Source organism: Cheilinus undulatus, linkage group 20 (genome assembly GCF_018320785.1).
Source record: "Cheilinus undulatus linkage group 20, ASM1832078v1, whole genome shotgun sequence".
Classification (NCBI taxonomy): domain Eukaryota; kingdom Metazoa; phylum Chordata; class Actinopteri; order Labriformes; family Labridae; genus Cheilinus; species Cheilinus undulatus.
Genome location: NC_054884.1, coordinates 36,055,736 through 36,068,122, shown reverse-complemented (window position 1 = coordinate 36,068,122; position 12,387 = coordinate 36,055,736). Strand labels below are relative to the sequence as shown.

At 37.9% G+C, this 12,387-nt stretch overlaps 1 protein-coding gene across 2 annotated transcripts in view; it reads left to right on the top strand.

Moving 5' to 3' along the window:
- The window catches only part of LOC121528781 (PH and SEC7 domain-containing protein 1-like), a 96,480-nt gene that overhangs the window by 10,308 nt on the left and 73,785 nt on the right, over nt 1-12,387 (top strand). Inside the window, exons 1-3 of one of the 2 annotated variants that reach the window (XM_041816371.1) lie at nt 2,650-2,971; nt 9,806-10,000; nt 10,647-10,727. In XM_041816371.1, the coding sequence (XP_041672305.1) occupies nt 2,799-2,971; nt 9,806-10,000; nt 10,647-10,727 (449 nt within the window). In that variant the 5' untranslated portion in view covers nt 2,650-2,798. Of the gene's footprint in view, nt 1-2,649; nt 2,972-9,805; nt 10,001-10,646; nt 10,728-12,387 lie in introns of those variants that run through there. The other variant, XM_041816372.1, reaches the window with a different exon arrangement.

Below are 12,387 nucleotides of genomic sequence, written 5' to 3'. Positions count from 1 at the left end.
CCAATCTGCAATATTGCTTCTTGTAAACATGGACAATAGTCATAAACAGGGCTGCAATCGAGGACCCATTTTTTTTATGGATTCATTTCTTTAACACACATTTATTTAATGTAATAGTGTTTAAAGCTTTGGTCGTTTTTTAACTACAGGATATTACACTAGAGAATATTTTGTTTTCAAACATGTGGTATTGCATGTATGGTGGCCCTAAAGGTCAAAGGTACAAAAACATTTATTGAAAACAAAAACTTGTTGTCAACACAAAAACATTTTGTGAAACACACACACACACACACACACACAAAACATTTAAAAAAGGAAAAAAGGCCATTAAATGCAAATGAATTTTGGGAAATAAAAACATATTTTAAGACAAAAAAATTTAAAAAAAAAAAAAAAAAAAAAAAAAAAAAGTTTCAATGATATAAATGTATCATAAAAAACAAAAACATTTTATGGAACCCATAAATGTTTCCTAACCCCCCCCCCCCAACAAACAATCATTCTACACTAAAACATTTCAATAAACACAAAAAATAAATAATAAAAGACCCAAACACATTACAGGAAATACAAAAAAGTTTCATGGAACTCTAAAAAATTTCATGAAACTCTTAAAGACTTTTGAAACAAAAAAAATGTCTCCCCAAAAGTATTTCATGAAATAAATGATCTTTTTATTAAACTCTAAAACAATTTCATGAAACACAAAATATTTTATTTTACCTCTGAAACATTTTATGAAACACAAAAATGTTTCCTGAAAAAAAAATCCATAAAAAACAAACACAATTTATGGAAATTTTAAACATCTGATGAAACTCATTAACTAGAAAATCAAACTAGAAAATCATTTCATAAAAAACAAAAACATTTTATTAAACAGAAACACATTTTATGAAACACTAAACATTTTAATAGAAAGCACAAATGTTTAAGGAAACACAAAACACATAAATCACAAATCTAAAACATTTTATGAAACACAAAACATTTCATTAAAAAAACATTTAGTAAAACACCAAAATATTTAATGAAACTAAGACATTTTAAAAGTGTTGAAAAAAACTTTGATGAAACTCTAAAACATCAAAATCAAAAACATTTCATGACCCCAAAATCATGTTATTAAACTCTAAGACATTTCATGAAACAAAATATTTCATGACAAAAACCCTGTTATTAAGATCTTAAACATCTTGTAAAAAACTTTTTTATGAAGCACAAAATATTTTATGTACTATTTTATGTACCTCTGAAACATTTTATGAAACACAAAACGTTGTTTTCTGACCCCCCACAGTTCTGAAACTCTAAAATACTTTATGAAGCACAAAACATTTCATAACACACAAAAAAATCATTTCATGAAACAGCTGTTTTTTTTTATCAAACCCTAGGTTTTCAGGAAATTCAAAAACATTCAATGAAACACAAAGAAAATTTATGAAACATTTAACACTTTAAATAAAACCTCAAATGTTTTATTACACAAAAACATCGTGCAACATTAAAAAAGGTTAAAAATGGTTGGAAAAAATAAACACATAAAACATTTTGTAAAACAACACATTTCATAAAGTACATATCGTGAAATGACATGTCATTGAAAGTAAAAATATGAAATCAGAAACATTTCTGAAACACAAAATCTTTTAGTGAAATGAAAAAAGTTTCGTTAAGCACAAAAATGTTTCTTAAAAGACTCAAACAACATGTCATGAAAAACATAAAACATGTAAAAAAAAATGTATAAAACCAAAAAACATTTTACTAAACCCAAAAAAATATCAGGACATACAAAACTGCTTAATGAAAAACAAAAATTCATTGAAAACCACAACAACATTGTATGAGACACTAAAACATTTTGTAAATGAAAAAATGATAATTATTGATGAAACATTCCTTTAATGTCTTGTTATTGTGATGTTTTTTCTATTCACAACATGTTTTTGCATTTTGCAAAATACTGTGGCATTTCATGAAGTCAGTCAGAAAATGTTCTTGCTCTTCATGAAATGTTTTTGCGTTCAGCTATATGTTTTTGCAGTTGACCTCTCGGGCCTCCGTATAGGTATTGAAGTATTATTTTGACATTTTGACAAACTTAGCAGGAAAGAAAACAAATCAGTTTCGTTTGTATAGCGCCTAATATTACTCAAAATTATCTCCAGACTCTTCACAGAGAGGTCAGGTCTAGACTGGACTCTCTGTTGGACTAGTTATACTGATAAACCCAACTTTAATCCTCCATAAGCTCAGCAGTGAGCAACATTTAGTATCAGTGAAAAACTTCCATTTAGCAGATCCAGCTAAAATTTACACAACACCAGAGGATGCCCTAACAGTGGGTGTAATGGGAGATGTAATGAGAGGGAGAAAGAGGGGGAATGAATGACGGGAGGGGATTTTAGGCGATAGACGAGCCAAGTTTCATGCCATGCTTCAATCCAAGGTCAGTGGGGGACAGTGAGCGTTTACACAGTGGAACAGGGAGGGAGAGAGGGAGGGAGAGAGGGAGGGAGGAGGGGAAAGAGAGAACAGAAACAACAGCAAACAGACTCAGAGGGGAAAAGATATAGAGAAGGAGAGGCATTCAGGACAAACAGCTCTGTGAGTTTGGGGGAAGGAGACTCGCTGTGAAGATCGGATGACGGCAAACACAGGGGAGAGTGAGAACGGGGACTTATGAAGTCTCAGTCAGAGTCCAGGAGGAAGCAGAGACATGTCGGGCCTGTTTGGAGCCAGTCCAGGTGTTCTTATGCGTTAGTTCCCACTCTCTGGGCTGGACGGTGATGCGTTCAGGTAACCAGGCCAGGAGAAGGGGAGGAGGAGTCGTACGCGGTGGCAGTCAGAGGCATGGTGCCGGTCAGGGAGCCGCCATCAGGACTCCGTCTGTTTTCTGCTGTAACGGCTCAGCTGCAGTGGGAGAGGAGAGGTTTCTGTCCATGAGGCGGTCTTGTCACAGGTACGTATCCACCCAGGAAGCTGTGTCACCTGTAACAAGATTTGAATATCATGTTTGGCCAGAGGGAAAATTCAAATAATCTCTTTTTGGAGACAAGATTCGTGCCGACTACCAGTACTTTATTATTCCACGTTAATACTACCATTCACAGACAGGGTAGATCTGAGTCAGGTTAATAATGTGACTGTTGATGTTTCACTTTCAAACTGAAGGCCTCTGTATTCATGGTTCAGCTAAAATCAACACTAAAAGACACACTGTACTGTAAACCTACATGTGTGAGCTCAGAGTAGAGTGCAGCTTTCAACACCCTGGCTCATGAAAAGTCATGTCACACAAGATCAATGTGGCTTTGTATGTCACATTTTGGCTGAAAATGGACACTTGAATTTGCATAGTGCAGCATATTTATTTCCTGGTACTCTTCAAGGGAAGCTGTACCTCTCCTGGAGCCAGTGAAGGACTCAGGATGTTTGGGGGTCATGGGTGAAAATAATGAAAAGGGCTCCTGCTGCATGCAGACCAGTGCAGAATTTTTTTTCAACAAACCCAGACCCAAAGATCACTGCAGGGATTTTATATCTAAGCTGGCCTGGGAATCCCCAGATCCCCAGGAGGATCTGGAAAATGTAACGCCTGTTTACTACAGGTGTGTTTTGCTGCGTGCAGCCACTGCACGTGTCTGCTCCGGCACGCACCGCCATACCTTCCTTACCAAGCACGTATGTGCTGTGTGTTGGCTGTGTCTCCCTGCTGTCACAGCGCTGTCTTTCTCCATAAGTTTAACTTTAATAAACCTCCCACAAGTGACTTGATTCAGTGTAAAGCTGAGAAATTCAATACTGGGAAAGAGATGTCTGCCCAGATCCGCCCACAGGTTTGTCTGGGCCCCTGACAGTCCCAGAGAACGGTCCCTCTCCATATGTGATTTATGATAGCATCAATGCATGAGCACTGGATAAGTAGCATTGGTGCTAGCATCCTGGCTAACAGTTACATCATTTCAGAGCTGACTTTTTCAGCCCATTTTTGCCACTTTTCATTAATTTTATGCACTTTTCCCCCTGATTTGCCTCTTCTTACCCATTTTTGCCACATTTAACCTCTCTTTTCCACCTTTTCTGCCATTTTTGTCACTTTTGACCTGCCACGTCCTTCCTGTTTTTTTTTTTTTACCACTATTAAGCCTTTTTTCCCACTTGTAACCAATTTTTGGCACTTTTACTCGTATGTTACAACCTTTGCTGCACACTTTACTATATTTCTGCCATTCATTCCACTTTCTGCCCTCTGCATTTCTGCATATCAGCCTTTGCTACAGTCATTTTTGCCATTTGTAACACCTTTTCACCATATTTAATGCCTTTTTTAACCATTTTAAGCCTCTTTGTGACTTCTAGCCATTTTGCTGATGTAAACCAATTTTTACCACTTTTAACCCCTTTTCACCACGTTATCTGCCATTTTGTCACTTTTGATCAATTTCCTGTCACTTTCTTCCTGTTTTTGTTCCCTTAATAACCCATTTATCTTACATTTTATTTCAACACATTTGCAGCACACTGCATTAATGCCAAATTTTCCACTTCTTGCCTTCTGCATTTCACCATTTGTTGGGCTCCTTTTTGCCATTTGTAACCTGTTTTCACTGCTTTTTCTACTTTAACAATTTTTAAGCCTTTTTTGTAACTCTTTGTCTTTTTCCTGCCCATGTTAACCCATTTTGCCACTTTTTACCCCTTTTCAAAACTTTTTATGCCAAGTTTTGCCTTTTTTAGCTATATTTCACCATGTGTTATGCTCATTTTTGCCACTTATAACCTGTTTTCACCACTTTTTCTGTCAGTTTTTACTATTTTAGCCGGTTGTTGTGACTTTCCACCTTTTTGTTGCCCCTGTTAAGTAATTTTTACCACTTTTTACCCTTTTTCTACCAATTTTTGCCTGCTTTAACAATTATAAAGCCTTTTTTGCAACTCTCAGTCTTGTTCCTGCTGATGTTAACCCATTGTTGACACCATTTACCCCTTTTCACCACTTTATATGCCAATTTTTCCACCTTTTTAACTACATTTCACCATGTGTTATGCTCACTTTTGCCACTTGTTACCCCTTTTCGCCACTTTTTCTGCCTGATTTTACTATTTTTAAGCCTTCTATGCACCCTTCTACCATTTTGTAGCTCATGTTAACACATTTTTGCCACTGTTTACCTCTTTTAATCTTTTTTTTTTTGCCATTTTTTCGTAATTTTAGTCGCATTTAACCTTTTGTTTTGCTCATATGTGCGACTTGAGACCCCTTTTCACCACTTTTCCCTGCCTTTTTTTTTTTTTTACAATTTTTAAGCTTTTTTTGACTTTCCACATTATTGTTGCTCATATTTGCCCATTTTTACCATTTAACCCATTTTATTCTGTTTAAGAAAAAGGGTTGACATTTTGATGACGGCTCTAAAATATGTCATACGTGAATTAATAATTTATTTGCTGCTTTGATAAGAGTAGTTTTTATTCAGGTACTCCAGAAACTGTCTTTGGAGTTGAAAATGTAATACAAGTTTCTTAGCAGCTTGTTTTTAATCTCTCCCTCACTTACCCTGCAGACGATATTCAGGCTGTAAAAATATCCATATCTAGAAGTACGCTCTTAAAGCTGATGGCCTTGTTTGCTTTTGAAGGTCGTTCAAAGGCATCAGGATTTCTTTCAGTCTGTTTGTAAGCAGATAAAAACTCCTCTAAGGGCTTTCTATCAGAGAAGTGTGTTTGAATAAATGTATGTAGGTCTATCCCGGGTTTATCAGCGTTTAGCTCAGAGCCCTGCAGCTCCTGTTGTCTGTCTGTAGTTTCAGCCTTATTCTGGTGATTTCTCAGAACTTTGTGAAGTCAAAGTTGGTCATTGAGCTGTTCTGCCTTCTCGTGTGTGTTATTAATTTCTGTTTTCTCTGCTATGATTCGGACTGACTCATGTACAATATGAAGATGTGTAAGTGTGGGAAGCAGAGCCCGGGGACTGTGGGTTTTCTTGGCTCGTCCCTCATGCTGAGAAAACCAAATGAGAGCTCTGCTTGTTTAGGAAGTGTTTTCTTGCTTTTTTGAATCGCGCTCTCAGCTGTTGGACACTCATTGTTTTCTCTGGACGGCTGGCGTGACCAGAATCATCACACAGCTCTCGACTGCGGCGACAAATGTCAGCAGCATGTCGAATTCTAAGTAAGTGAACTCGTAGACCTCGTTCCTGTCATCCACATCCAGACAGGAGCCAGAAAAGCAGCTCTCGTTTAGCTCCGAGTGACATAACGTGCTTAAATTATCATCACAGTATAATTCAGATGTAATAAGTTTCCACTTCTGAACTGACTAATGCTTTGAAGGAGCTTAATTATGGCATGATAACAAGAGAGAGAGAGAGAGGAATGCTGGAAAAAAGAGGAGATTTATTAGAGAGAGGTTAATCCTTTTGAAAGTGTGTGAAGCAGTGGCGATACTAGAGTCTGTGTGGGCCACAGGCAAAAATTCACAGGGGAGGCCCTTCCATCCCTCCATCCATCCATCCATTCATCCAAAATGTCATAATGTATCTCTGGAGTAAGTTTTGTTGTCTAAAGCCTGTCCAACATGAATAAAATGCCTGTAAAGTTGCGGAATTTCCCTGAGTGAGCTGCATGTGTGCATGCAAAAAGCCTAATTTTTCATTTTGGCTTTTCCTAGAATTTTTCCTGCCAAATCTCTTCCACATTTTAAAGTTGAGGTGAGCTGATATGTTAATGCATCAGAAAATGTTCAGGAAAATTTGCCATGGGCAGCAGGTAGAGGTGATGGTGCTTATATCATGCAACCAACCGCAGACTGTGCTCTGTGGTAATAATGATAATGATCTCTTTGCATGCAATCAGGGTGCATCATTATGTTTTCCCTTCACTAGTATGCCCTCATGGCAAATTACACCTATATAAAGTCAAAATATTACATTATAGAGATGAACAGCAGACTCATTTTCTTCAAGTTCCTCTTCTGCACCATGCGTTTTACATCTGCACCTGCTATGAGGTGTGAACAACCAGATCAGGGAGATTCTGAAGACAATGTGCCTGAAAATTTCCTAAGACTTTCAGGACTGCACATATGAAAACAGTTATCATGGCAGTTATGACCAGCTCCTTTAGTCATAACATTAAAGGAGAGAAAGAGAGCAGGCTGAGGAAGTCTGCTTTTATACATTTTACACCTTTCACCAGATAGATACTTCATTGTCATTTAAAAAAAATACCACAGGTGCACAATGAATGAAAATTCATTGCATTTGCTCCAAAATCTCTGGCCTAAGATGTTGAACTAAATACACAAATAAATACTCTAAAAACAGCTATAAACAGGAAGAAACATGTGTTTCATTTGCAGGGATGCTGCACTCAGATCTACACATAAAAATCATGTTTGGTGAGGGAATCAAAGTCCTACTCCATTTGAGTTTAAGAGTCTTAATATTGAGGAATGGACCTGTTGCAGAACCTGGCTGTTCTGTACTTCAGGCTGTAGTCTCTCCTGCCAGAGGCCAGCAGGGAAAACACTCCATGTTGTGGGTGTGTGCAGTCTTTAACGCAGCATTTGAGACCAATGCCCTGGATGCAGGGAGAGACGTCCCAGTGATTTTCTCTGCTGTCCTCTCATCGCTCTGAAGGCTCTTCCAGTCTGCAGCTGAACAGCTGCCACACCATGCAGAGATGCATTTTGTCACTATACTCAAGCAATTAGCAATTCCAGGTAGACAGCACCTCCAGGTTGCCTGCAAGTATGCCACCAGATGGAGCCAAAGCTCAGCAGCAGATAGAAATGAATCAACAAGGCGAATACAATATAACCAGGGTAATCATATGCCTGTAAGTGCTGTAGAGTTATGGCTTGACTTGCATTTTTAGTCATTTAACATTATCTTTAAGATTTTTTTTTTACCTTTTCTTGCCACTTGCAGATAAATAATTTTTCTTCATTTGATTTCAGAGGGTTTCACTATCAAACTTTGATTTTCAGGGTAATGATACATGCAGCACTTAACTGCAGAACAGGAGTGAGTGCTGTCTTATGGGGCCCCCTCAGGGGTTTTTCCTACTGTCATTGCAAAATTTGCACATTTTGAGCCATTGCTGAGGGTTACATTTTGTCAGCCTTTGAGGCGCTATACTGCTCTGAGGCTCCATGCATTTACCTGCCTTGATGATTGATGAGCAGCGCTATTGGTTTCAAAATAAAATAAAATGTATATTTTCTATTGAAGTTGGTAGAGAAGTAGTCAAATAAAGGCTTTATTTACTACTGCAAATGCATTCTCAGTCATTCCCTGCTTAAACTACCTCCGTATTTTAACTCCTTAAAGTCACTTTCACTGAATGTTTATAAAATCTGATTTTAACCAACTAAAGCTCTAGATCCAGTCATTTTATACAGTATATGAGTTTTTACATTATTGTGATACCTCACAATACAACTAAAAATCACTATAGATATTGATGAATTAAATGGACTGGAAACATTATTCAGTATTCATGAAGCTCATACGCCCGGTTGTGACCAGCTGACAGCCAGCTGACCCTAATTGTTGCCTCCCAGCTCCCACAGCCAATCACAGCCCTTTCTGTCAACACAGCAGTGTATTTAAATATGACGCACTTCTCGCTAATCCCCGCATGCATTAATGCTGATTCAGCATGTCATTGCTGCTGCTGCTGGCAAAGCTTCACCTCCTCCACCCCAGCCTCCTCCTTTATAGCATAAAGCTTGTTGCACCCTCATTCAGATTCATGCTACTATGTATTCATTGCTTTTGAACTAATTTTATTTTATGCGATATGCAATGACAGAAATGTATCTATCCATAGGGGGGGTTCTGGCCCTGGAGAGTCAAAGCATGCTGCTTGACTAACCCAGGGAGCATCTTTAGAGCAGAACCTTCTCCGTCAAGTAAAACTGTAGATCCACTTTGCAATAAAATGGTAAAATTTATGATGAGTGGTCCTGACTGAATTAAATAAAGCAATGCTTAATAAAGTGTTGGTAAATTCTCAATTCATCATTTATGAGCATTATTATATAATTGATATTTCATGTATGAACACAGTTATAAAAGCTTTTAGAGGGTGCTGCATTGGGGAGCAAGCTCACAAGAGTGAGTATTAGAAAATTCTTAGAAATTCTCTTTATTAAAAACTAAATTGCTTTGTAAGAGTCCAGTGAAAAAGAAGCTTAAATCTAGACTAAAGACATGTTTTACTGGGCCACTGTACATGTAGCTTAGAAAGGACTCATGATCATGAGTTCATATCATGAACGCCATATTGCATCCATGTTATTCTTATAAATTACAGTTTTACTCATGGAACATGCTGTCATACATTTTAGGCTTTTTCTTGCACATTTGTGTTTTATTCCTCTTTACAACCGTCTTAACTTCAGATATTTATCCCTCTTTAAAGCCTCTTTGTCACTGTGAGCTTCACTGTTTTTCTCCCTCCATGCATTTAAGTATTTTTGATGTTTAACTGCACATACAGCCGGAAACTCAGATGTAAGATCAGCGCTGCACAGATCAGATATTTGCATTATTAAATTATTGATATACTTGAGTTATTAGTTTTATTATATCATCATTCATTGTTCCTCCTTTTATCCCTTTTTCTTTTTCCTTTTCAATTATTTACCAATCCGCACCAGCCGTCCTAGTTTCCCCTCCCGGAGCTGGAAATATCCTCCATATCTCCTCTTTCCCTTTCTTAAGATATCATCTCAGTCCATCTGTTAATGTCTGATTTTATTATCTGCTCTCTCCATGAACTCTCAGCAGGGACAAGGCCCGTCTGGCGACAGATTCAGAGCTGGATCAGGACCTCACTGACCGGCTGGGTCTGGGCAGCAGCGAAACGCTCACCAACGGAAGCAACCGGGCGGACGTGGCCGCTGCCAAACGCTTAGCCAAACGTCTCTTCAACTTGGACGGGTTCAGGAAGTCTGATGTGGCACGACACCTCAGCAAAAAGTGAGCTGATAAACATTTATTTATTTATTTATATTACTGTTTATTGGCACACACTGCACAGGGGATGAAGTTTTACCAGACTTGTTCCCTATCATTAATTCTCTGATTTTATGCCACACTTTTCATCCAATAAAAACAAAACATGTAAGAACAAAAGAACCTGTATTATATGTTTGAGCTCCCCTCTACTGCATCTCATGGATATTTAATGGATATAAATCTAGTAGTACAGTGTAGAGCAGCTGTAAAACTCTGCTGTAAGCTTTCTGACTGTGGTGTGTCAGTAGATCTGTATTCTTCCTGTGCTCCTCAGCTCCATCAGCCGTCAGTCTGTCAGCTGCTGCTCGTACTGATGAGAGAGAATTTAGGATTAAAGGTTTTCCTCACTTTCTGACAGATGCACCCTGTGAATCTTTCCCTTTTTTCCTATCCTGGTCTCCGGTCTGCGTCTCCAGCTGATTTCATGGACACGCTCTGACTGACTGATTGACACATCAAACTGAGACGGAGGAAGCCGGTGTTTCGATGTCTGATTGACGTTTTGTGCTTTTACAGTCACCAAAGATCCTCCTGCTTTTCATCTCCTCTTCCTATTTTCTTCATATCCTCTCCTTATATGTTATTCTGTCTCTCTGTCTGTCCACAGCAACGACTTCAGCCGTATGGTAGCAGAGGAGTATCTGAGTTTCTTTAACTTCACGAGCCTCGGTCTGGACCAAGCACTGAGGTGAGGAAACAGAGTAAAGGGCACATTCAAGCACATATAATGACCATAAAAACACTCATATTTAATGTATCTGTTATCTGAGCTGAGGTAGAGAAAGTAAAATGTTCATCCAAGCTTGTTTATTTCATAAAAGAAGCCTATATAGTCACTGTATTATAATTACAGTAAATAGTGGACTTTCTCCACTGTTAAACACTGCCCTCTAGTGGCACTCTATGGAGTTACATCTACAATAAAGATACAATGTACAGTATCTACAGTAGGTAATCAATTTTTCAACATTTGACTTTAGAATAACTCCAGATTAAACGATTTATTATTATTATGTGAAAGTATTTGATATCTAACGCTACTGTAAGTAATATTTAACAGGTCTGGGTAGTGTACAGTAGGAAAGCTTGTTTTACTAACAGGGAATAAAGCTGTCAGATTGATATTGCAGGATTTTGAGGCATGTTTGGGCCAAAAATTGAGGCTGGATTATGGCATTTGGCGAGTAAGCTTCCTTAGGGCAAGGGTTCTCAACCTTTTCAGCTATAAGCAGTACGTGAAGGTAGTTAAACACCAATGCGCATTCAAGAATAGTCATGTGCAGTGGAGACCGCCCATGAAGGAGGATAAAGGGGAGATTTTTCTGGGGCCCAGCCAACCTGGGGTCCCATGGAGGTCATGGTCCATTGTAAAGTTAAGCTGTGACACCCATATTTTCTATTTAAACTAAATAAAAAAGACTATTATCAAAGCAACAAGTATACTTTTTACCCATTTGTGCTGTAGTATGCAGCCATCTTAAAAATGTAAATCCCTTTTCATATAAACAAACCTAAAATGGTTTAAAAATGGCAAAAAATGATGGAAAAGATGGTGAAATAGGATTTAACAGTAAAATTATTGGGGGCGGGGAGGACTTAAATGGGGTTCGGTGGAAAAACGAGCGTAAAAAGTGGGAGAAATAGGTTTAAAGTGGCAACAACAGGTGGAAAATTTGGTGAAATTGATTTAAAAGTGGGAAAAAAGTGGTTTAAACTGACAAAAATGGGAAAACGTAGGCGGAAAATGGGCAGAAACAGGCAAAAATGGGCATAACAAATAGTGAAATGTGGTTAAAATGGGCAAAACGGATGAAAAAGTGGTGAAACAAAAAGGTCTAATTGTGGCAATAGTTGATCAACAGAGGCAACTGCAAAAGGAAAGTGGCAATAATTGCTGTGGAAGTGGCAAAAACAGGAAGACAAAAATGGTTTTAAGGGTTAAAAAGGGAAAAAAATGGGCTTTAAGTAGCAAAAACAGGAAGAACACATTGTCTCAAGGGGTTACTAGTGGCAAAAATGGGTTTAAAGTGGCAAAAATGTATAAAAATTTGGAAAAAGGGGTGGAAAAAAATGAGGAAAATGGGTTTAAATTTGGCGCATTTAGTAGAAAGTGGCATAAGTAGGTAAAAAGAGGCAAAATGGGTCCAAATTGTGCAAAAATTGATGAAAAGTGGCAAATTATAGTTGCAAGATTGGGTGGGAAAAGCTGCTGAAAAGTGTCATAGATAAATTCATTCAACTTTAGAAACCATTAACAGTTTGACAAACTTTTCAGCCCCAATATTAGGAAACAGTTACTCAGGACTCTAGCACCAATGCTGATAATAAAACACACATGCATTTATCAT